We start from the raw sequence: 25,636 nt of genomic DNA, 5'->3' as shown, positions 1-25,636 counted from the left end.
GCAAATGTATTGTATACAGAACGTAATTAACATACCTTGGCGTTCGTCACAGGAAACATTTCATTTTTGACTGGAATTTCCCTTTAAAGCCTACCTGAAGTCATAAAAAAGTTAGTAAATCTTCACTGATATGCCATAGCAGGGACCACCAGCTGACTGCACATCTGTTCAGACATACTTTTGAAAAAGCTTTCAAGTGTATGTCTTGGGGAAAAAAAACTAAAACAAGTAGTATGACAAAGACAGCTCTTAATACTTCTCTCCCCAGCAGGCAGTGAGTCCTTATTTCACACTCTTTAAAAGCTATGGCTTCTAGGAGAACCTTCACCATCTGACATTTCTGAATGTGTCACAAAATGCAATTTCAAAACACTGGGAAATGTGTTGGATGTAAGGTTTCTAGTGGTGCTGCTAAAAGAGCGACGTGAAGACATGCTGGCTGGTGGGCAGGTAAATATTAAAGACAAATTTCCAACTTTTGGAAAAGATTAATAAAGGCACTCATATTGCAAATGGAAAAAAATGCATTTCCTAATTATTTGTGGTTTCAGTGCAGCGGCGTCTTCGGGCTATTCCTTCAGACCCAGGTTTGTACAGACTTTCAGTAAACTTGGCCATATATGGATCGAAATTTAGCCGGTTCAGATACATTTTAATCAATGTATGGGCAGGGATGTTGTATAGAAGTCTTTCTAATAATCAACTTCTGTACACCATCCTGTTGGTTTTTCCCTACTTGATCAGTGCTGCAGGCTATCGCTTAATCCTCCCCCACGCTGTGACCATCCACACCATTAGTGCCTGCCCACAATGTATGATGATGTCACAGTGCTGTAGCCCCACCTAATGCATTTCATCACAGATAGACTTCCTCAGGGAGAAGGACCTCAGCTTAATTAATTAGAGTTATAATACTGCTTAAACAGAATTTTCTGCCTCTCATTATTTACTTACATTCTTACTTTGCACAATGAGATTAGCAAAAGAGTCAGATTGGACAATGATGTTGTTTTTTTATATTGTAAACTAACATTAAAATAGATAAAACAGAACTAATATGTATATATGATATATGTTAACATGGTGTACTTTTCTTCCTAGATTTGTTCAAGTTCAGAGAATGAGCAAAATGGTTTTCTCAAAGTGGTCAGTGGGAAGAAAAATGGTTTTGTACCCATGGATGTTTTGGAAAATATCTGACTGACTTGAATGTTTCCATCATCAGTTTTCATGGGATGCTGGTCTGCATCATGTGATATCATGACTAAGAAGAGTCACACCGGCCACAGTGAATGGATACACAGTAGAGCGATAAGAAATCAGAAGATTCCCAGGACTGTTAAAAACCAAGAACAGATTCTAACAGACTATATAGTAAAGCATTACAGATTATGAGTTATCCTTGCGTGGAAACAAAAATGCTGCAGTGATGATAATCAAAGAAGACAAAGCCTCTCTATGTGTCTTAAATAAGCTGCTCTACTAAGTCTTACATTTTAAGGGCAGTTTCAAAGGAGTAGTATCACAGTTATGTAATTGCCTTTATGGGACGAGCTTCCTTTGTCAGTGTTCTCTTTTGTAACATTGAAGTAATCTATTTACCTCCCTGTACCCATGGTATAAAAAGTACAGTAGACTGTAAGCTCTATGGGGCAAAAACTGTGCCTGCTAACATTTCTTGTATAGTGTGGTGTAAGTTAATTCTGTTTTTTACTCTATAAATCAGGATGGGAACATAAATGCTAATATGCAGTACTTCAGTTATGTGTATCATGTTTTTTTTTCTGTGCCAGAGGCATGGATTCTGGTCATCAATATTTACTTCATATGTACAATGATTAATTTATTCAGCATCCTTTTCAACATCAATGTTACAAAGTATATACATCAGTCACTCCCTTTTGGGATGTCAGTGCATATGTAATATGAATGTGAATAGATTTTAAGGATACATTTTCTGTTTTTTTTTTAACACAATCAGTGTTTTTTATGTTTTCATAATGCACATAGAATTGCTTATTAATGGCAGCCACATACTTTTAACAGTTCACAAAATCACCAGTTATTTATGCAGGCAAAATATTTTTTTTAAAAAAAGCAAAAAAAAAGGTTATATTGCCATTAGAAGATATTAATGGAGCCATGATGGCAACCAAACCCAAGACACAAATTTTTTTAAAGAGAGGTGAAAATGTTCCTTTATGTCAAACAACAGAAAAAGACCTTAAGATGTTTAAAATATTTAACAATGTCTTAAAAATTTCTGAAGTGCAAGCTATGATATATATAGTATGTGATCAGTAATTTCAGTTCAGTATAATCTACGGGAAGGCTGAGAGCTGAACCCTTCAACAGGGTTAGTGAATAGAATGTCAATGGTACTGTGCATCAACATGGCCATATTTAGGCATTATTCTGCCCATGGCTCGCCCAAATGAGGAAGCATCTTTGTTCAGACTTAGTTCTTTGTATCATACAGCATGAGGTCTTTTTTAAATGCATAACTATGTTTTACTGTACAGACCACTCTACAGGAGAAAGAGGGCATGATGTTTGCCAAACTAAAGAAAGCTTTCTGACCCCTCTGAATTTCCATTTCCCTTTGCAGTTTTCTTGCTGAAATTATCCGCAATATCCATCAGAGACAGAAAGAAGAAAACAAAAGAGGAAATGATGACGTCATTTTTACCTGATGATGCTCCCACTTTATTGGTCTACCTATTATGGTTTAATGTGTGTCAACAAAGCCGTAGTTGGATCAGAATGAAGATGGCACTTGAAAACATTGCTCCAGCTTTTTCAGGTGTAGATTATTTTGATTAGGGAACAAGTGACTGCAGATTGAGTTAACAGACCAGAAAATCAGCCCAAGTTGGAAAATGGAATAACTTAGCAGGTAGGATGGGTTCCCTCAAATCAAATGTATTTTGTTCACGTTTGACTTGGTTACAAATGATGGCATGATAGCCTGATTACATTCCATATAAAAGTTATACTCAGTTTTATTAATGTAATGTTTTAGGCCCCTCCAAATATAAATCTAAACAGAACACTGTCCAGGAAAAACTATTTTCTTAAATTGACCCCAGTCTGCATATAGCAACAGTAGTCAAACTAATAATAAGATAATGGTAACACACTACCTGTCAACGGGGGAAAGAATCCTGTAACTGATTAGACCCCCCCCCCCCATTCATAGATTATAGTACAGGTAGTATATTCAGTAAAATAACTTTTCTCAATGAATGGGAGGATAGGAGGGAGTGTGTCCCCATCAGATCATCTTTAGTGCAGCTGAACCTGGAGATCTGAAGCTGTTAACGCCCACATCTAGGTCCTGTAGAAGTTTACTTTATATGTTGACAGCTCCAACGGTCAGTGGTTCAACTATAGCCATATCAACCAACACAGCTGCTGAGGGCTGAAGGTGGGGCTCCAGTAGGGGAAAATTAAATGTAGAAAATCTGTGGGCATATATAGAAAACACAGATCTAGTGCTGTATCTTTTGGCGTTGGAGATGTTGTAGTTGATACTGACACTAATGCCCTGTTAAGTCTAAAGTCTAGAAAAACTTATGGCAGACACACAGGAGGAGTCTTCAGGATTGTCACAGCCACACATTGTCACACTGTCCCTGTGCAGCATGCAGAATTTAGTAATGGTTGCCGAGAGTCTTATGCCTCGTACACACGCATCGAATATTGGCCGGGAATTTTCGGCCAACGTCCGATCAGCCGATTTTCGGCTTGTTATTATGATGCTTCCGACAACCGACTCCGACTTTTCGGCCGAAAAAAATCTGGTGTGCAGGCTATAAAATTTTTGTTGGCCATCAATACAACGGCCGATTTTCCGTCAGTCAGTACAGATTTCGGCAGACAAAAATCTGATGAGCAAGACTGGGCATGCTCAGAGAAGAAAAAACACACGGAAAGTAAACCAGCACATGTGCAGTCTAGGCACATTCCAACCAACAAAACACCACTCTGGACAAAAGTCGGACGATAATCGTTGCGTGTGTACGAGGCATTAGCAGTACAGACTGGTCCATGTTGAAGTAGATGTATTGTCTTCAGAACTTCTTTTTCCCCCTTCTGGCCAGCACACTAAAATAAAAATCTGTATACCAAAACGTTTTTCTGAGGCCATAAAAAAAAAAGAAGAAAACAGTGTATCCCTTTAGCTAGAAAATGACAAGAGTTGCAAGAGGTCACAGAGTGATGGCCAGCAGGCAACATCTAAATTTTGCCATGGGGCCAAATTATCTGTATTTATGATCCTGTTTACAGTAAAGCAATCCTGTTACATAATTAAAAAACTCCCAACCAGGTGTGTTCCTGTAAAGAAGAAACTGAATGCTTACCTCCTCTGTTGACTGAGCTGCTGAATGCTGCTATAATCTAATCGTGAGAAATGGTCCCCCGAAGTCTTCTAGGAAACCACCACTTCTGGGAGTGTAGATTCATTGGCCACCCACAGCTCTCATTTGTTCCTACCGTCCTCTGCAGTAAGGTGGAGTACAAAAGGAGGACCAGGGAGATTGACATGGTGGAAAGCATCCGTTTCCGTCTGGACTTCAGGAACCATTTCTCGGGATCAAAGTGGTGTTCAGAGTGGCGGTAAGTATGTTCTTTCCTGGTCATGTGTTAAAGGTTTATGTTTCATTGAGACTTTTTAAATGTGTGACTGGGTTGCTGTTTTACTGCTGGAGATTAAACCTATTTCTATTCCATTTTGACAAGAAAGAGATCAGGCGCCAAGGTTACCAATGGTCATGAACCACTAGAAAGGAGTCTAAACAAACTGCTGCTATTTAGCTGCAGGTTGTCCCACATCAGAGGTAAATGAAAAGATAAATCAGCGCACGTTTGTACTCCCTTAGTGGGTTAATGATATTATCCTTCCACTTAAAGTGTTAATGCTTCAAAGTGCATAATCAGCCTTATCAAAAAATCATTTCTAAAATCAGAAAAGAAAAAAAACATATGTAGACTTTCTACTTATAGTGATAGTGCAAGAAGGTGTGTAAACAAAGTGTATTATAGTACTTATAGTAGTAGTTGCACTGATTTTAGATAACATTTTTGATAAAATGTTTGATAAGGTTTATTATGCACTTTGAAGCACTAGCAGTGTTTCTATTCCAACTGCAAACAGGGCTATATAAATTGACCACAAAGTAAACTGATTTTTTTCTATACATATATGATCCTTTCCTCAGGGCTTTCACTTAAGTAGTAAGATGTTCTAAGCCTTTTAAAGCAACAAAGTATTTGATCAGCCTTTCAAGTTATCATTTGACAGTACATGTCATTACTGAGTCTAGGTTGTAAAAGTATTTCCAAATATGTCTTTATCTGGCAAGTTTTTACCCAATCACAGATTGGGTGAGCATTTATACTACATGCAGTAGCTTTGTGTTATTTAAATAAAAAAGGGTATTTTGATTTGTCTCCATTGCATTTAAAATATTGGAAGACTAAACTCTGGGGTAAACTCATTATAGCCCATTACACGACAGAGAGTATGACTCATCAATTACAGTTTCTGTCTTAAGTTTTACAAGTTTAAAGGGTCATTCCACTTGAAATGTATATCTTAATTACAAGTGGAATCTGTTGGGTTGAGTCAGGTCCTGCAGTATTATACAGTGTGTCTAAAAGTAAGAACTGCCTGCCATGCTTCCACATACCTTTGCATGTTCAAGTCCTCCTGTTTTCTATTATATAAAATAAAGGAAAAATGCAACAAGAACAGTAGAATATCCCCATAATACTATTCCAGGTATGCAGATAAATGGACACAAGGGCAGATAACTCAACAATAGTGTCCAAAAACATGCAACGAATTGCCAGGTGGTTTAACTCTCCTGTATTTACCAAAAGTGTGAACGTCACATTTTAATGCACTGGCTCTTAAGCTACTTACATATTGTATTCTTAAAGCAGCCGACCTTCATTTACACTTAAGGTGGCTGTAAGGTACTACTGCATCAAATTGTCCACCTTTTGGTCTGAGTTTTTAATTCCTTATTCACACAACATTGTACATTTGTTTGACAGCCTCTGCCTTTCTTGAATCAATGCTGATGGCCATTGGCCACTAAAACGTCTTTTCAACACAAATTAAATCTACAGACCTGTAGATAAAAGATGAAAATATGAATTTCTCTTTTAATTTGGGTACCATATCTACTCTATGGTCCAGCCACTGGTATTATCTCAGTCAATAAAAGTACCGTATTTATCGGCGTATAACACACACCTAAATTTTAGGAGATAAATTTCAGGAAAAAAAGCTGAAATTTAAATAAACGGCTTTGAACTCAGAACATTTTTTTTTAATAAATGCAGTCTCACCAGTGCCCACAAATGCAGCCTCATCAGCGCAGTGCCCATGAATGCAGCCTCGCCAGCGCAGTGTCCATCAATGCAGCCTCACCAGCGCAGTGTCCTTAAATGCAGCCTCGCCAGCGCAGTGCCCATAAATGTGGCCTTGCCAGCGCAGTGTCCTTAAATGCAGCCTCGCCAGCGCAGTGCCCATAAATGCAGCCTTGCCAGCTTAGTGTCCTTAAATGCAGCCTCGCCAGCGAAGTGTCCTCAAATGCAGCCTCGCCAGCGCCAGTGACACTATCCGAATCAATTTTAAAAAAGGCCAGAAAGCAGCGCTGAGAGGTAGAAGGGGACGAGCCAGCCCGAGGAGAAGGGAGGACGAGCTATCGCTGTCATCACAAGTCCCGGCGACTATGATAGACGTCACACGTCTCGGCATAGGGGGCAGGACTTCCGATGACAGCTCGTCCTTCCTTCTCCTCGGCCTGGCCCGCCTCCTTCTATCTCTCAGCGCTGCTTCCTGGCCTTTTTTTTTTTATATTGGCGCATAACATGCACTGTTGCTTTTTCCTCCATTTTTACGAGGAAAAAGTGTGTGTGTTATACGCCAATAAATACGGTATATAAAAATTTAAAACCAGTGCTTAAAAATAACTGCAGATCTTGTAAGTAAGTGACACTAAACTCTGGTTAAAAACAAATTATATTTAAGTATGTATTAAAAACTTCTGTTGCTTTCAGCCTCCTGCAAATGTATAAAATTCCTTTTTTGGATGTTGTGATCTGACTTTCTACTAAAGGGTGGCTATGTTCATATTCCATAGTCCCACTGTATGTAGGAATGTAGCCACTCTCTCTTGCTTACTCCCAAGATGGACTATAGAATTTGAAGTATGCATAGAGCAGTGTGTATGACCACAACTAACATGCACTGTTCGCTCCACAGAAATGGAAGTGAGGGGGACAAGGAGATTTTCAGGAGCTCACGGGAGGCTGTTCACAAGGAGACAGAAAAACAAAAAAAGAAACAATTTCATGAAAAATTGATTACAGGGTCATTAAAAATCAGATGTGTATGGATTATTATGAAGAATAAGGATATAACTTTGTGTCATTTTAACCTATTAGCCCCATGTCTGAGGACTTCTATGTAGGCTGAGAGAGAAGAGTCACAGTCCAGCAGTGCAGTACTCAATGAAAACATGAACATTGCTAGATTTAGTGCTATCTGCCTGACTTCTGATTAGTTACGGAATGAGCATCATTCAAACTACCTATACTGAAGTCATCATCAAGGCAGCACTATCATCATCTGCTGCTTTCAGCTTCCTCTTCTTCATTCTTCTTACTGAATGAAAAGCAATTTGGACAAGAGTTGGATAGAATAAGTGAGTAGCTGCTCAAAGTATTTTTTTATAAATCAAAGATAGGAAGGGGAGTTAGGAGCACTCTGGGATAAAAACAAATTACCCTTGCGGTGATGTACCCTCAGGCCACAAGGGTTAAATGCTTGCTAGGTCTACAAGTTAGGGTAAAAATTGTAATGCATACCTTACCCTCTCTTCCCCGGCCCCCAGTACTCTCCTCTTCTTTCTGGATCTCCAGGTTGTAGGTGGGTCTTCATTGTTCTATTAATCCTGCACTGTAGTTGATGTGACGGCTAGCTGGAGAAGTTTAAAGAAGAGGCTTCAAGGGATTGGTCACATAAGGGGAGATTTACTAAAACTGGAGCACACAAAATCTGGTACCGTTGTGCATAGAACCCAATCAGCTTCTAGGTTTTATTGTCAAAGCTTAATTGAACAAGTTCAGGTTAAAAGGTGATTGGTTACTATGCACAGCTGAACCAGATTCAGGTTTTAGTAAATATTCCCCATAGTTACATAGTTAGGCCCCTTTCACACAGCGACGGAGTTCGTTCTGCTCAGCGGGGGATCCATCCGCGATCCCCGCTGAGCAGGCGGATGACAGCTCTGTCTCCGCTATGTGTGCAGAGACGGAGCTGTCAGATCCCCGCTGTCCTCTATGGGGGGGATCGGATGAGAACGGACTGCCTGTCCGTTCTCATCCGATCCCATCTGATCCGATCCTCCAGACGGATGGAAAATTGGGTTTCCAACCGTTCAGATGTCATGGACAGGATCGGAATCAGATAGCAACGGGTGTCAGCGGAGACATCCACTGCCCCATAGGGATGCATAGAGCATCCGATCAGGTCCGCCTGAGAAACTGACAGGCGGATCGGATCGCCCGTGTGAAAGGGGTATTAGTCTGGTTAAAAAAAAGACACAAGTCCATCTAGTTCAAACACTTAAAAAGTGGAGGAAGCCTGCCAGAGTAAAGAATAAGTTAACTATTACACCTCTAGACTTAACAACCATTAAACAATTGCAGTGGAGGAGGCCCCACTGCGAAAGTATTTTTTTTTTCCTGCCTGGATTTCAGCTTTAAGCCCCACTTTTCGGTTTATTCAATGGAGTATTATTAAGAGTCCCTTTACTTTTCATACTGTTATTTCAATTTTATAATAAAACAAAGATACAATTATACAAAAGTAATTACATGCTCTGTATCGGATATGTGTAAGTTGCAAACTGTACTGTTTAATGTTCTCATTGGACTGGGCTTTAATACAGGTGACCTAATACTCTCCCATATGATAAGCAAATAAAGCTAAATTTATTTTATTTCGGTGTGATTACCTGCATTATAGATTATGTGACATCTTAGTAAAAGAAAGGAAAGTAAAAGGTGGAGAATATTGAACTGAGTACAACAAAAACAACTGTCTCGGAGAAATAAAAATTAAAGCTGATCCCCAGGTTTTATTTAACTTTAAATAGTTCATTTTAAACAAGCTGGTCCAAACAAACTTTTTACTTCACTAACAATTGCAGCGGCTGGGAGCACTGTATAAACTGTATGTAACCTCAGCTACATACGATATACAGCGCTGTGTTCTGGCAGCAGGACAACACCTTCCAGTTCCATTCTTGTCGCTGCTTAGCCATTCACAGGGAGCTTTGTATTCATTGTATTCTGATTGGCTGAGGTGGAATGATGTCATTACATAGTTACATAGTTACATAGTAGGTGAGGTTGAATAAAGACAATAGTCCATCCAGTTCAACCTGTGTAGGTGTGTGTGGCTGTAATCATCTCACATACCCCTGAATGTTCTGATCCTTGAGATGTACGTCTAATAGTCTTTTGAAAGCCACCATACTACCCGCAGAAACCCCTCTTGTGGTAGAGAATTCCACAATCTTGTAGCCCTAACTGTAAAGAACCCCCCACGTTGCCTGAGGTTAAAACGCTTCTCCTCTAATCGCATTGTATGCCCTCGAGTTCTCATGCAATCCCTTCGACTGAACAGCTTTTTTTCTAAGCTGAGATATTTAAAAATTGCTATCATGTCCCCCCTCAGGCGTCTCTTCTCCAGGGAGAATAAATCAAGCGATTGCAGACACTCTTCATAATCAAGGTCCTCCAATCCCCTAATTAGTGCCTCAACCATCAAAGGAAGCATTCCATTCTTCAATAAATATAAAGCTGGCTCTAAAGCGATGTTCAACCTGACTAGAATTTGTTCTGTTGCCAGAACACAGCGTTGCATATTGTATTTAGCTAAGGCGGGACCAGATTGGTCCAAACAAACTATTTAAAGTTTAATAAAACCTGGAGATCTACTTTAAACATTAGCTCAACACTTCTAAGGCACCAACTACTGATTACGCATTGTTCCCATACAAAAGATTTGTTTCCCTATTTATTTACATTTTGGAAAAATAGAAAACAAATAGAATGTTTTTGGGATCTGCAAAAATGTTTGGAGATATTTAACAATAACCATACCACACTTTGGGGTGTATTTATTTTAAAAAAAAAAATGCATAGTTATTAATTCAGCTAAATTGCTGGTACATATGATTGGTGCAAAAGGGGAGGAAAATGTAATGTTCCCCTTCTTCATCCTCAAATGTTATGCATTCATAAAAAAATAAGTGGTTTGGGAAAATACCACATGGCCACAAAATAGAGCTGAGGATAATAGGAAATAAATGCTTAATTCCTATAGTATTAATTTCCTTCTAGGGAATATATTTTTTATAAATACACCCCTTTGTGTGTACTAAAAAGGTTTTTTAACATTATTGACCCTAAAAATAGATACCTTATTGGACCCTGATTTAAAATGTATGTCAGACTTTTTGACATCATGTGTCACGTATTTATACAGCTTAATCCCATCTGTGCATAACATCCTCAAAAATTATCAAACTGAGAAATTTGTTTTGTATTGTTTGTTTATGTTAAATTAATTTTACCTTTATGTGCAACTTTATGTTTTTCTTGTTTTCCTCTTTTTAGGAATTTGGGTTGGTTTACAGTACACCGAATCTGTGTGCATACTGTTTTTTTTTTTATCTCTGATCTGGAAATGGTACCTATCTAACCAATAGAAATGGATATTTTTACAACAACAAATAAAAGCTTGTATTTCACTAGTACATTTTTTAAAGAGTGATATTCTTTATACAGTATATGCAAGAATCAAAGTGCATGTCATTAAAATGGTAGGGCATTTTCTTTAGAAGTCAATGAAAGGAATCTGTCACTAAAAATGTGTTTGTGCATGTAGCAGTTCACAAATTAGATATAGTAATATTTTTTTTTATTTGGAAAACTAGGTAGCAAGACATCTCTGACACAGATCCTGTGCAAGCTGTTAAAGCACTATAAAGTATATTGACAGGAAAATATATACATAAATACATATTACCTACTTGGATCCTCAAGTGAGAAATGCAAAAGTACAGTCTATTGTTCACTGACAGGGGCATAATAGAAAATCATGGTCCTAATAGTAAATATTTGATGGGGCTTCCTGGCAAAATCTCTCTGTGGCCCCTTGGCAGTGTCAACTGACACAGTACTGCCATTGAACCTATTATACAGTAAAGTATGCATAAAGGAATGCCAGCTAGCAGCAGAGCTGTCAGCATAGTCAGTACACTACAAGCTGAGACATTATGAACTAGGACACAGAATATAGGAGAGCGGGGAATAGGGAACATACAGAATGGGGTGATGTAGAATGGGGAATGTACAGCACATCACATACAATAGAATGAGGCAGTGTGGAAAAGGGAATGTACAGCACAGCCTATAGAATGAGACAGTATGAAACAGGGAATGTATAGCATAGCCTACAAAATGGGGCAGCATGGAATATGAAGTGTACAGCATGAAATACAAAATGTGACAGAGAAGAATAGGGGTTGTTCAACAGCGTACCGAATGGGACAGTATGACCATGTGCACATGGAGGTTTATTGTTTTTTTAATTCCTGAAGCAAAAAATCCCCTGTGCTTTCTCGCTCCCAGGAAACCCCTGGCAACATGTACAACCTGCCATACAAGTGAATGGTTGTACTCTTGTAAACACCAATGCTCCTGCGCATTGCCCTTTACCGCACATGTGCATACAGTGGTTTTACCCAAACGTGGGACTTGTGCGTTCGGGAAATACACCAGATGGGCTTGCATGGGTAAACGCTAATGCACAGCAACATGTGTGTCAATAAGGTTATGGACATGCACATATTTGTATGGCATGCCACCTTCAGCTCCCAGGATATTGGAAAATTACAGCTATTTTATACTTGAGGACCTTGCAGCTATACCTGTGAATTCTGTTTGCTATATTGTACATTACACACTCTGTACACTATACTGAACCTTACATAGTCCTTACTGATTCACACTGTATGCAGTAACATCACATATGCATCACCACCCCATTATATGCTTGCTGTACTGTATGTTACCTACCTCGGTATATTAGTGTAATGACTGCCGCTCCGCCCGCATGCACACCCCACCAATCACTCTGCTGCTGCTGGACACAGGGCAGTTTCACAGACACAGATAGGCCTTGAATAGAGAAAAAGCCTGTCAGCAACTGTGGGGGAATCCCCCCACCCCTCCCTCTCCTCTTCACATACAAGAAAGCTGGGTGGATCAGACTGCTGCCCATTCCATTCCTGTGCTAATTGGCCATGATAGCCAATTAGGGACTACAGCAGCAGGAGCAAAGCTGTCTGGGACATGTAGACTACAAGCCCAAGCAGGGGGAGAGATAAGAGGAGGAAGGACACCAGAAAGATGCCTGGGAGAGCAGGGGAGACCACAAGGCAAGGGAGAAGACCAGACACAAGGGAGGGTGCTGCTGTTTCTCGGTCAGTGTAACTGCTTTCCTGCCAAGAGCTCCACGGTGGGTCGCAGACATCTTGCTAGCGGAGGGACCCAGATGCATCTCCAGGCGCATCTGTACAGACATCGCAGAACATTCTAGTAGCCAGTCGAGCAACCTAAAAGAGCCTGTTCCAGGACATCTACCATCCTTGGGCCTTCTTGTCGCAGGATTTGTGAGCGGCCACTTGCCCATCTCCTCATAACAAAGGAAACTGCAGTCAGACTAGGGATCGACCGATTATCGGCAAGGCCGATATATCGAGGGCCAATATTGCCGATATATCTGTATCGGCCCCGGAACTGGCCGATATTGCCGATATTCCAAATATTGAGTGAAAAGGCTGAAAGTTAGGGAGAGCTTCTGGTAATAATTGTATTAATGAAATCAGTCACAAACACCTGATGGTAAACGGCATAGTGGTGGAAAAACGACACAGTTTATTGCATAAAATCAATAGGAATTTAAAAAACACACTGGTTGGATGTTGGGCAGAGCCCGTGTACTTGCCCCCACTGCCGATGTACTGCTAGCTGGATATCTGGCCAGTGTCAATGTTGCCAGCAGGCGTCCGTGCCGTCACAAGGATGGATGGATGCTTGATGTGACAGGGCTCCTGGCGGTACACAGACCGATACAGGAAACATTTGCGCCGGATAGCTGAAGAGGTGGCGGCGCGGGGGAATGACGTTACTCCACCGGAAAGAATCATGGTGACGGGAGCGTTGGCTCTTCCACTGTAGGAGTCATAGGCTCTTCCTCCCTGTCTCTTGCCGGCACGGTGGAGTGACATCATCTCCCGCGCCGCCACCGCTTCAGCTGTCCGGGGCGCAAGTGTTTCCTGTATCGGTCTGTGTACCGTTGGTCCACCCAGAGCCCTGTCACATCAAGCATCCATCCATCCTTGTGACGGCATGGACGCCTGCTGGCTACGATGACACTGGCCAGAAACCCAGCTAGCAGTACATCGGCGGTGGGGGCAAGTACACTGGCTCAGCCCGACATCTGACCAGTGTTTTTTTTAACTTCTATTGATTTTATGCAATAAACTGTTTGTTATTGGACCTTTCCCTGGAGTGGAGCCTTTTTTAAGTTTTTTCCACCAATATGCCTTTTACCATCAGGTGTTTGTGACTGATTTCATTAATACAATTATTACCAGAAGCGCTCCCTAACTTCCAGCCTTCTCACTGATCTGACTCTGCACCCAGGAGTCCCCATCGGAGCTGCTGAGGTTATACACAGGCTTTTCATGCACTGGTTGTTTGGGTGCCCTGTCTCTCTTTGTCTGCAAGAGTACCTGTCAAGTAATAAAAATAAAAAAAATAAATGTTTTTAAATGTACGAAAATATCGGCCAATATCCCACAAGCATATTTTGCATCACCCTGCTGCAAGGACACCTTAAACATACTTTATTCCACCTGCTGGTCAGAATACCTAAAGTGCACCACCAGAGAGCTAGCTGAAGAAGCATGGCCTTCCTTTCTTCTGAGAGACTACAACATATTCCTCTCCAGAGGGATTAAATCCATTGGTGCCGTAAGGGCCCATACCTTTACTCAGGACCCTATTTACTAAAAAAGCGGGTCTAAAGACTTAAAGGTTATTATATCTAAACTGAACCAAATTCTGTGTTTATACGGTTCTTTTTTAACCGTATAAAACACGGTTTGGAGAATAGAAGGGAGTGGTCTGACACAAGTCTGGTCATTCCTTTGCCCTCCTCCTGTCTGAACCCATAGAGCTCAATCAAAGCAGAGTTGTTGGTTTAATATGCGTGCTTGTGTTACATTTCCTTCAGTTAATTGTTCTTTGACTGTTTCTGCTGTCAGGGTTACTTGATACAACAATCCTTCAGAAGTTGTCAGTTGTAAGTTACTGAGTTTTTATTACTAAAAATTCTTCAGTAAAGATACTTTTGTGTTCACTACAGCTTGTGTCCATTTACTGTCGTGTTCGCAATGACATTATTTGCCAGGTGTGCCGGAGGGGTTGTGACTGTTCTTGGGGTTGAGAGGCAGAGCACAGAACCAAACATTCTCAAGCGGCTCCTTTGGGGGTAGCTCTACATTAGTCTAGATTGCTTAGTTTTGTTCACTTGAGTAAGAGTGGTGATGTAGAATAGGCCGCACCCACTTGTTGAAAGACACCCTTGAAGGGGGCCCATACACCAACACAACAAAGACAGATATTTCATTCATTGTGAAAAATAGATCATAACGTTGCTAAACTAAATGAGGAGTCAAATCAAGCAGTGGACTCTGCCTACCTAAGTGGAGTTTGAAAGGCAGGGTCTCTCTGGGCCAATCACAGCAATGGGGCATCAGGACTCTACAGGTCACAGACACGATGTCTGAGGTCTATCATGGTCTACGGTAATACTGCATTTGGGGCTGCTTGTGGAAGCAGCTGGTATGGCACAGCATGGGTATGCTCCAAGTCACTGCCAGTCAAGAGGGGTTGGCCCTATTTACACATCTTCTGATCCCTGACCAGACCCCTCTCTGCCCCAGACCCCATAACAACTGCATGGACTGCTATATGATAGTGGATCTGTGGTCAAACATTCCTAAAGACACACTCTTAAACCTTGCGGACAGCCTTCCCAGAAGAATTGAAGCTGTTACAGCTGCAAAGGGTGGGCCAACTTAATATTGAACCCTACGAACTAAGACTGGGATGCCATTAAAGTTCATGTGAGTGTAAAGACAGGTGTCCCAATACTTTTGACAATATAGCGTATATATTCCTTTGGTTGTAATTATTTTTTCCAGATTAAACTGATTTGTACAAGACAAAAGCTACAGCAACATGCAATTCAAACTTATCATTAGATATTTCAAACTGAAGAATAAACAAAAAAATACATAATTGTGAAAATTACTGCACTGCAATTAACTAATGGGATTACGTCCAAAGAACACTTGTATTTGCGTAATACAAAAGCTACATGATTCCATGTGAGGAGAAGTTATTGTGCTGCAGCTGGTATAAAATATAACTCAGTCAGTGCTGCCAACTCCCCAAGTCTGCGTTTGAAGTTCCAAACTGCTTCAATAATACATAAAACTGTAATTAGATCAGAAGTGCTAAAAACCAAAACCATATTTTGGTTCTAAATACTATATATCCATTAACTGCACTGCATGCCATGGCAAGTTTTTATTCCAGCCTGTCACCTTTGGGACTTGTTCACATGTGTCAATCCCCTGTGTTTAACCAGCATTTTTAAAGCCTCATAACCGCCCTTCAATACCTGCCATAAATTTTACAATGGACACCACACAGTGCAGTACACACAGGCGTCGTAGCGTTGTGTCATGTTAAAAAATTAGGCGGCATGATGCTTATCAATCCCTATCAGCTGCCTCTAATAATTTTAATGGCAACATTTTGTTTCTGCACCTACAACATTTACGGCGTGTTAGTGAAGCATTTATAAACTTTTAGCTGGTTGCTGGGGAAGAGGAAGTGGATTTTCCTGTATCCCAGAATGCACTGGGAAATACAGTAATAGGGAACTAGGACAGAGCAGCTCCAGACACTTCTGTGTTTACAGAGAAGCTGTGTACTAACTTAATTTGCTTCCATGTGCAGACGAAAGCATCAAGCTAGCCAGCCAGCAATATTGACAGTGCCAGGCAGGAGCAGAGGAATTAAGCATTATTACGCCCCGTGGCAAAGCTTTTTGTGTCAGCAAGATACCTTCCAGCAAGTGTTGGTACATAGAAGGGGCAGTGCCAGCAGTTACATGAAGACTGATATTATTGTATCAGTACTCATAAAGGAGGTGTTACAGCACCCAGAATTATTCGACTCGAGTAGTTCGAGCTATTATGATACATACAAAAAAATCAGATCAGGCAACAAGTCATCAATCGGTATTGTCCTTAGACTGGGAGCTGGACCAAGTCAAGTGTCAAAGAGATCAAAGTATATGAATCCATCTTGCAGAGATTTTACAAAAATGCCTTCTATCACACCCCAACCTAACCACACCTTAAAACAGATTATTTCCTATACATCACTTCCCCTTTAAGCCCTTCCCACTAGAAAACAACAATTTCATGGCCGTTTAACAAGCATTCTTAACCTCTTGCTGACCAATCACCGCAGATATACTGTGGCAAGGTGGCTTGGCTGCGCGAATCGCCGTACCCATACATCGCTCCTCAAGCTTGGCGATTCACGAGAAGGGAAGCCGATCTGCGGGGTCGGCAGCCGCGATTGCCGCTGTGCACCCGCGATCACTCCCCGGGGAGACAGAATGGTGGTCTGCCATTATAAATACGGTAAACTGTTGTTCTGTCAGCAATCAACACAGAGCTCCTGTGTTCCTCCTATTCCTCCTACAGTTAAAAAACACCCAATAGGCATACATGTAACCCTTTAATCTCCCCTGGTGTTAACCCCTTCCCTGCCAGTGTCATTAGTACAGCAAGAGTGCATATTTTTAGCACTGATTACTGTAGTAATGTCACTGGTTCCCCCCAAAACTGTCAAAAATGTCAGTTAGGTGTCCGATCTGTCCGCCGCAATGTCATAGTCATCGCTGATCGTCGTCATTACTAGTGAAAAAAAAATTAAAATGACATAACTCTTTTCCCTAGTTTGTAGATGCAATAACGTTTGTGCAAATCAATCCATATACACTTTTTTTTTCCAAAAGTATGTGGCAGAATACAAATTGGCTGACGACAAAGTTTGATTTTTACATTTTTTTTTTATTAGAAATGTTATATAGAAGAAAGTAAAAAATATGGTTGTTTTTTTTTTCAAAATTGTCGCTCCTTTTTTGTTTATAGCGCAAAAAATAAAAATCGCAGAGCTGATCAAATACCACCAAAAGAAAGCTCTATTTGTGGGGAAAAAAAGGACATCAGTTTTATTTGGGTACAGTGTTGCACGACCGCGCAATTGTCAGTTAAAATAATAGAGCCGAATCGCAAAAAATGGCCTGGTCATTAAGGGGGTAAATCCTTCCGGTCCTTAAGTGGTTAATGAAGTAGTAAACACCATTTTTTAACTTGTACATATAGGTAAGCCTATAATAAGTACAGTGAATGTCTCCTAAACTTGCTGTGTTTTAGGAGATATTCATACTTGAAAAAGCAGGTGACTTCACCAGCACACGTGTTCTGCGCTCTGAATTGACGGCACACTAAGTGTGCCATCAATTCAGAGCTCTGTGTTGCTGGTGTGACTCCTGTGCACGTGCGTGGGAGTGAAATCATCGTGGCCTGGCCAATTGAACAGCCAGAGAGTGCAAACCCAGAAGGAAGACTGGGTGAAGATGGAAGCACTGACAGCGGTGACAACACGCCACTGGAGGTAAGTCTGTCACAATATGCTAGTATGCACCACATGGCTTAAACAACCCCGTGGCCCACTTTTTTTTTTTTTTCTATTCTAGGAGCTTACTAACACTTTAATGCTTTTTCAACACTTCAAAAACACATCAAAATGCATCAAAAACAGGTCATTAATGCCATTGGCGCAATGTTAAGCAATGCTTTGAGTCTTCCTAATCAACATACATGTGAAAGAGCCCTTAGGGAAATTTCCCTTAAAATCCTGTATTTTGTGTCACTAGAACCTGAAAAAGTCCACCCCTACTGAGGAAGTCGAGAGCCTACAGCACATGACGCAACACGTATAGGGGGCGGAGACTCCAGACGGACGTGACCCGGCAGCTCACACAGGACACAGTCCTGTGGGTCTCTCCTACCGCACGATTGACTGCATGAGCCTGCATAGCCCGCACAGCTACACGTGCAGGAGAATGTGAGTGTATCCATGTTGTGTGTTTTATAAAATAAATGAGTCAAACAGAGAGCACTAGACCTCCTTCTCCCCTTTTATTCATATGACGCTGATCGAGTACATGGATTAGGAAGCAAGTTTATTCATTAACCCCTGCAGTGCCTCAAATAATTTTTCAAGGATACGGTGGCGTGACCCTGTTCATTCCTTTAAAGTGGAGTTCCAGCCTAAAAATGCAGCATCGGAGTTCAAAAACCTGAAAAAGAATTGGATAATTAATATTTTTTTTTTGTTTAACTTGTTTTTAATGAAAATAAACTTACCTTCCTTCCTCTTCCTCCTTGTGCAGACACGGCCGCCGTCGTCACTTCCTCCTTTGCATTGCGTCCTGGGAAATGAGCGTCATCAATCCCAGGATGCAATGGGAATGACCAGCCACTACGCTGAGTGTCGATCGCAATCTACAGCGGTATTCTGGGTAGCCCAGAACCAGGAAGAGGAACACTGCGGGGGACACTACGCCTTCAGATGCCAGCACCAGAGATGCTCTACAATCAATTTTAAAGGTAAGTATTTATCTTTATTCAGTAAATGTAGTGTACTGTAATGTGGGTTAGTGTTAGGGTAATTGAGGGTAGTTTAGGATTAAGGGGGTATTTTTAGCTCAAAAAAGTGTATGTGGCCGGAACTCCGTTTTAAGGAAATAAGCGTGTGTGACCCTCACCTGGGTAAATATGAGGTGAGAGTCCATCCGCTATTAGTGGTGGGATCACGAGCGCTAGCTTCATCCTTTGATTGAGCATTTGAGCACTTTCTGGATATTGAAGAGACTGTTATCCTATTATATGGACTTCAACACTTGATGCTATTGCATTTTATTATTAATTGCACTTATTTCAGTATAGTACAATTTATTTCATTATAGTTATTCATTGCGTATTTTGCACATGTTTTGATTTGAGGTATAGTGTGTGTCATTATATACCTCCATATGATTAATTGTGTATACATTTTCAGCATATTTCTCACATTAGTACTTGGTCAGTGTTACGACACCCCAAAGTATGAAAGGGGTTACAGTCGTCTAGGATAATCCACTCCCGAACACCCGGACAGCTATCGACCACTCCAATCCGCCATACATGAAGCACATCAATAATTCCCCCCCCAAGTACGAGACAAGGCTCTGTAGTGAGGTTTGATCAAGAGTAACTCTCTTCTCTTTTATTGCAAGAAACACACACTTATATATACTTTGAGAATACCACATGAACAATGACTGTGTAATTACAGCCAGGTGAGCTCATTAACATGCTTATCAATAGTCGCAGACCCTATTAACATACTGTCCTATTTTAGACAAAAGCACTGAGTTAATCAGTAGACATTCTTTAGGAGGGGGCTGCTGGAAACAATCCCCCCCCTCAATCTGCAGCTAATACACATTGAATTTGCAGACATAGTGACAACCTCTTTAAAGGAATTTGGAGCGTAGCAGCTAAAACATAGGGGAACAAAGGGGGGCTGTACGGGCCGTGGAACAGACGAACAAACAGACGAAAGGAGGCAGCAACAATATAATACAAAGTCAGATGGTTCTGTCACATGGCTCCCTCCTTGTGGGACACTCCGGCAGACCCGGCTTGACCCTTGCGGGTCAACGTGGGGATGACCAGGACTAGGTCGGGACAACCCATCAGCATTGCCATTGTACTTACCGGGTCTGTAAGTGATGGTAAAGTTATACGGTTGCAGGGCTAGACTCCAGCGTAGCAACCTGCCATTGTCCCCAGAGACCCGGTTAAGCCACACCAATGGGTTGTGATCAGTCACGAGGGAGAACTCCTGCCCGTACAGATAGGGACTCAACTTTTTCAGGGCCCAGACCAGGGCCAAACACTCCTTCTCCACTGCCGCATAACTCACTTCCCGGGGTAACAGCTTTCTGCTGAGATATGCGACAGGGTGCTCTCCTCCATCCTCCCCGACTTGGCTCAGCACAGCCCCCAGTCCATACATGGAAGCATCTGTGTGGACAAGAAAGCGTTTGTTAGGGACTGGGGCAGCCAAGACAGGGGCATTCACAAGAGCTTGTTTTAATGCCTGGAATGCGGCTTCACAAGCTGGAGACCACAGGACCTGCTTAGGGAGGTTCTTTTTAGTCAGGTCAGTCAGGGGTTTAGCAATAGCGCTGTAGTCAGGGACAAAACGTCGGTAGTACCCTGCTGTCCCCAAGAAGGCTAGCACCTGGGTCTTAGTGATAGGTGTGGGCCAGTTAGCCACTGCCTCTACCTTAGGTGGCTCTGGTCTCTGGCTCCCACACCCCACTCGGTGACCCAAGTACTGTACCTCTGCCATACCTAGATGGCACTTCTCTGGCTTCAATGTCAGGCCAGCGGCCCGAATCTTATCCAGCACCACCCCTACATGAACCAGGTGTTCCTCCCAGGACTCACTGAATATCGCAATGTCATCCAGGTATGCGCAAGCAAATTCCTGAAAGCCATCGAGGAGTTCATCCACCATACGTTGGAAGGTAGCCGGGGCATTTTTCATCCCGAATGGCATGACCTTAAATTGGTACAGGCCAAACGGGGTGATAAATGCCGACTTGGGGATAGCATCCTCGGCCAGGGGAATCTGCCAGTAGCCTTTACATAGGTCTATGGTGGTCAGATAACGTCCCCTAGCAATACGATCAAGTAAGTCGTCTACCCGGGGCATCGGATAGGCGTCAGTGGTGGTCCGCTCGTTGAGTCGCCTGTAGTCCCCACAAAACAGTGTAGTTCCATCTTTCTTAGGCACTAGGACTACAGGCGAGGCCCAAGGACTATTGGAGGGCTCGATAACCCCAAGCTGGGTCATCTCCTGTATTTCCTTCCGCATTCCTTCTCGGACTGCTTCCGGGATGCGGTAGGGGGGCTGTCGTAGGGGGTTCTGTCCGGGGGTCTCTACCTTATGTACAGCTAGAGTAGTGTAACCCGGTTCTTGGGAGAATGTCGCCTGTTTCTCCCACAGAAGCTGTTGAGCCTGAGCCCTTTCCGTGGGGTTTAACCGGTCCCCCAGCGGTACTAAGGCAGTAAGGTCAGTCTGGGGGTCCCTTTCTAACAAGTCTGGTAGGGGTAGATTCTCTGGGTCGTCTGCAGCAGGAGCGCATACTGCAGCGACATCCTCTGGTCTCTCCTGATACTCCTTGAGCATGTTTACATGAAAGGATCGCTGAATCCTTTCATCTGCACAGCTGGCTATGACATAGGTAGTATCACACATCTGAGCTAACACTTTATACGGTCCCTGCCAAGCTGCTTGCATCTTATCTGTCTTCACAGGCTTGAGCACTAGCACTTTCTGCCCAACCTGGAAGACTCGCTGCCGGGCACCCCGATCGTACCATCTCTTCTGTCTCCCCTGGGCCGCCTGGAGGCTCTCCCTTACCATCAGAGACAGACTCTCCATGCGGTCCCGGAGTTCCAGAACATACGGCACTATGGGGGTCCCCTCCTGCTCTGTCTCTCCCTCCCAGTGTCCTCGGATGAGATCAAGAGGTCCACGGACCCTTCTCCCATAGAGTAACTCAAAAGGAGAGAACCCAGTAGATTCCTGGGGCACCTCTCTGTACACAAACAACAGATGGGGCAGGAACCTCTCCCAGTCCCTGCAAGCGTCAGTAAAGGTCCTCAGCATTTGCTTGAGGGTGCAGTTAAAGCGCTCGCAGAGACCGTTAGTCTGTGGGTGATAAGGTGAGCTAAGTATCGGTTTGATGCCACACACCTTCCACAGCTGCTGGGTAAGCACAGCGGTAAACTGGGTCCCCTGATCGGAGAGAATCTCCTTAGGGAACCCCACTCTAGTGAAAACCTTAACCAGGGCATCAGCAACCGTCTCTGCCTCTATATTAGACAGCGCTACTGCCTCTGGATAGCGTGTGGCGTAGTCCACCACGGTAAGAATATATTTCTTACCGGATGGGCTAGCCCTGGCCAGTGGACCCACTATGTCAACGGCTATGCGGGCAAAGGGCTCCCCAATGATAGGCATAGACATAAGCCTAGCTTTTGGATGGTCCCCCCGCTTCCCTACCTGTTGACAAGTGTCACACGTATTACAATATACCCGCACAACCTGATTAAAACTGGGCCAAAAGAAATTCTGCGTAATTCTATGGGCTGTGCGGCGGGACCCTAGATGTCCAGCTAATGGTACATCATGCCCAATTCGCAGAATCTCCTGACGGTACTTAGCAGGTACCACCAGTTGTCGATTCGGAGAAGGGGCCAAACTTTTCTGGGACGGTTTAGGGATCCTGTATAACCTATCCCCCACCCACTCATACCGCTCCCCATCTGGTCCTTCCTCTCTAGCATCTGCCTTAGCTCTATACTTCTGTAGGGTTGGATCTGCCCGGGTTTCCCTCCCAAACTCTTCTGGGGTATCCCAACTCAAAGGGGCCTGATCTGAGGGAATCGTCGGGGAACAAGGTCTTACCTGGGTCTCAGTAGCAGGTGGGTCGGTTCCGGCAGCGCGGGTCTGGGCACGAGTGGTCGCAGCATTAACTTCATTGGGGCCCATGGGAGCATATGCAGAAACAAGGGGGGCCAAGTCATTCCCAAGAAGAACAACCGCAGGCAAGTCTTTCATAACCCCCACATTAACATGTCTAGCCCCCACTCCCCAATCCAAGTGTACTCGGGCAACAGGTAGGCGAAAAACAGCACCCCCTGCTACCCTCACAGCCACAGCGTCTCCGGTGTGTTGATGTTCAGACACCAAATCTTTCTGCAGCAAAGTCATAGTGGCACCAGTGTCTCGTAACCCGCTGACTTCCCTTCCGTTCAGCTTAACCATCAGCCGGTGCTGCTGCCTGTTGTCTTGATGAGCGGCTTGGACCGGGTCTGCTTCATGGAGGACGCCCCAACATTCCTCCTGCTCAATGCAGTGAGCAGCAGGCGGGGAATTGCGTGGATTTCCGCCGGCTGGCCGTCTCCATGACTGTTCATGGTTGGCTGTGTTCAACGGGCACTCCGGCCTTTTGTGCCCAAGCTGTTTGCATCCAAAGCACCGGATGGGTTGCAAATAATCCCTGGAGTTAAAACGGGGTGGCTGGGCATAGCTGTTGGTTGCAGGCAAAGCCGGGGTGCGGTGTGCTGGAGCCTGGTAAATAGTAGTACTGGTGGGTGTTGCTTGTCGGTACTCCACCCTGGCAGGGGCTTTGGGCACATTATCATCTAGCTTACGAGCGTCAGTATATTCATCTGCCAATCGAGCGGCTTCCGGGAAAGTGGAGGGTTTACGGTCCCGGACCCATTCTCTGACCCCGGCAGGTAACTTGTTGAAGCAATGTTCCAACAAAAACACTTGTAAGATCTCTCCCCAGATACAGCTTGGCATCCTGCCATCCAGTGGGTTGCTGCACGGTGTACTCTGCATGCCCACTCCATATAGGAGTCACTCACTTGCTTGGGGGTCTCTCTGAACCTCCGCCGGTATACTTCTGGCGTTACTGCATACCTGGCCAACAGGGCATCTTTAACGGCCTGGTAATCTATAATTTCCTCCTCCGGGATGGCCCGAAAAGCATCACTGGCCCGGCCGGACAATTTCCCAGAGAGGATGGTGACCCATTCGTCCGTGGGCACCCTGTGTAAGGTACACTGCCTTTCAAAGTCTGCCAAGAATCCATCAATCTCCTCCTCAGATTCCACAAAAGTTTTAAACGCAGCAAAAGGTACCTTCTTTCTTCCCACATTATTATGGGGTACATCCGCTGCTGCCGCTCCTCTTCCTTGCAGTTGGGCTGTTACCGCTGCTTGCACTCGTTCCACAATGTCAGCTGTAGGGTTGGGGCCAAAATGTGCCAGCCTTATTTGCACTGCCCGGTTAAATTGTATTTCCTCGGGTGTTAAATCCAAGATGCCGGTCACATTAGCTCTCTCCCTTTCTTGTGCTGCATCCATCTCCAACAATTGAGCAATAATCTCTCGTTTCTTTAAATTACCTGCTGGTCGTCCTCTACGTTGCAATAACTTTTTGAGGGTAATCCGTTTCAGCTCCTCATACTGCATCGGTAACTGTTCTGGGCGGTGGGAATCATCCCGTCGCTTGCCACCAATTGTTACGACACCCCAAAGTATGAAAGGGGTTACAGTCGTCTAGGATAATCCACTCCCGAACACCCGGACAGCTATCGACCACTCCAATCCGCCATACATGAAGCACATCAATAATTCCCCCCCCCAAGTACGAGACAAGGCTCTGTAGTGAGGTTTGATCAAGAGTAACTCTCTTCTCTTTTATTGCAAGAAACACACACTTATATATACTTTGAGAATACCACATGAACAATGACTGTGTAATTACAGCCAGGTGAGCTCATTAACATGCTTATCAATAGTCGCAGACCCTATTAACATACTGTCCTATTTTAGACAAAAGCACTGAGTTAATCAGTAGACATTCTTTAGGAGGGGGCTGATGGAAACAATCCCCCCCCCCCCCCCTCAATCTGCAGCTAATACACATTGAATTTGCAGACATAGTGACAACCTCTTTAAAGGAATTTGGAGCATAGCAGCTAAAACATAGGGGAACAAAGGGGGGCTGTACGGGCCGTGGAACAGCCGAACAAACAGATGAAAGGAGGCAGCAACAATATAATACAAAGTCAGATGGTTCTGTCACAGTCAGCACTTTCTATCACTTCAGCACCTTATCATTCACTACAGTATGTGCATTGCGGTGTGGAGTTCAAGGATCAAGCAGCAATTATATGACCTCCAGTGGGGGCCCCTATATAGTGTTCAGATTTGTCAGCTCAGCAGGCATATGTTTGCTCTGTGAAGTCAATATCGTTTTGATATCTATCTGCCCCTATGAAGGGATACACGCTCATGTCTTTCTGCTGTGCCGGATCCCCATAGTGGAAACAGCATGTATCTTTCCCTGCAGATAGCCTCACATCTATTGGAACAGTAGTATAATCCTATTAGGCATTGTTCTCTGAGCCTTGCTGAGTGGGATTCAGTAGTAGTGGCGGGAATGCATGCATGAGTTTGATCAGAGCAGCGTTCACGGTTCTACTACAGTGTGCGGATTTCCAGACACCAACAGCAGGAAGCCGTGCACACTGTTCTGCTCATATACGATCATTTATTCCCCTTTCTATTTTATATTTGAACTAGACATTAAGCCCGTTAAATTAACGGGCGCTAGAACATATGTGGTCAAACATTTGTAAAAACAGACTTGTTCCAGTAAGGCGTACTTTGCTACTAAAGTCAGTTTG

General features: G+C 43.3%; 1 protein-coding gene across 1 annotated transcript in view; it reads left to right on the top strand.

The window, feature by feature from the left end:
- Nucleotides 1-1,760, top strand: part of STAC (SH3 and cysteine rich domain) — a 381,506-nt gene extending 379,746 nt beyond the window's left edge. The window contains exon 11 of the mRNA XM_082259518.1: nt 1,102-1,760. Within this exon, the coding sequence (XP_082115644.1) occupies nt 1,102-1,200 (99 nt within the window). The 3' untranslated portion in view covers nt 1,201-1,760. The remainder of the gene's footprint in view (nt 1-1,101) is intronic.
- Nucleotides 1,761-25,636: the final 23,876 nt, after the last annotated feature.

This window comes from Pelophylax lessonae (genome assembly GCF_965119305.1).
Source record: "Pelophylax lessonae genome assembly, chromosome: 5".
Lineage (NCBI taxonomy): Eukaryota > Metazoa > Chordata > Amphibia > Anura > Ranidae > Pelophylax > Pelophylax lessonae.
The sequence above is the reverse complement of the archived record's forward strand: the minus strand, read 5'-3'. Positions and strand labels throughout refer to the sequence as shown.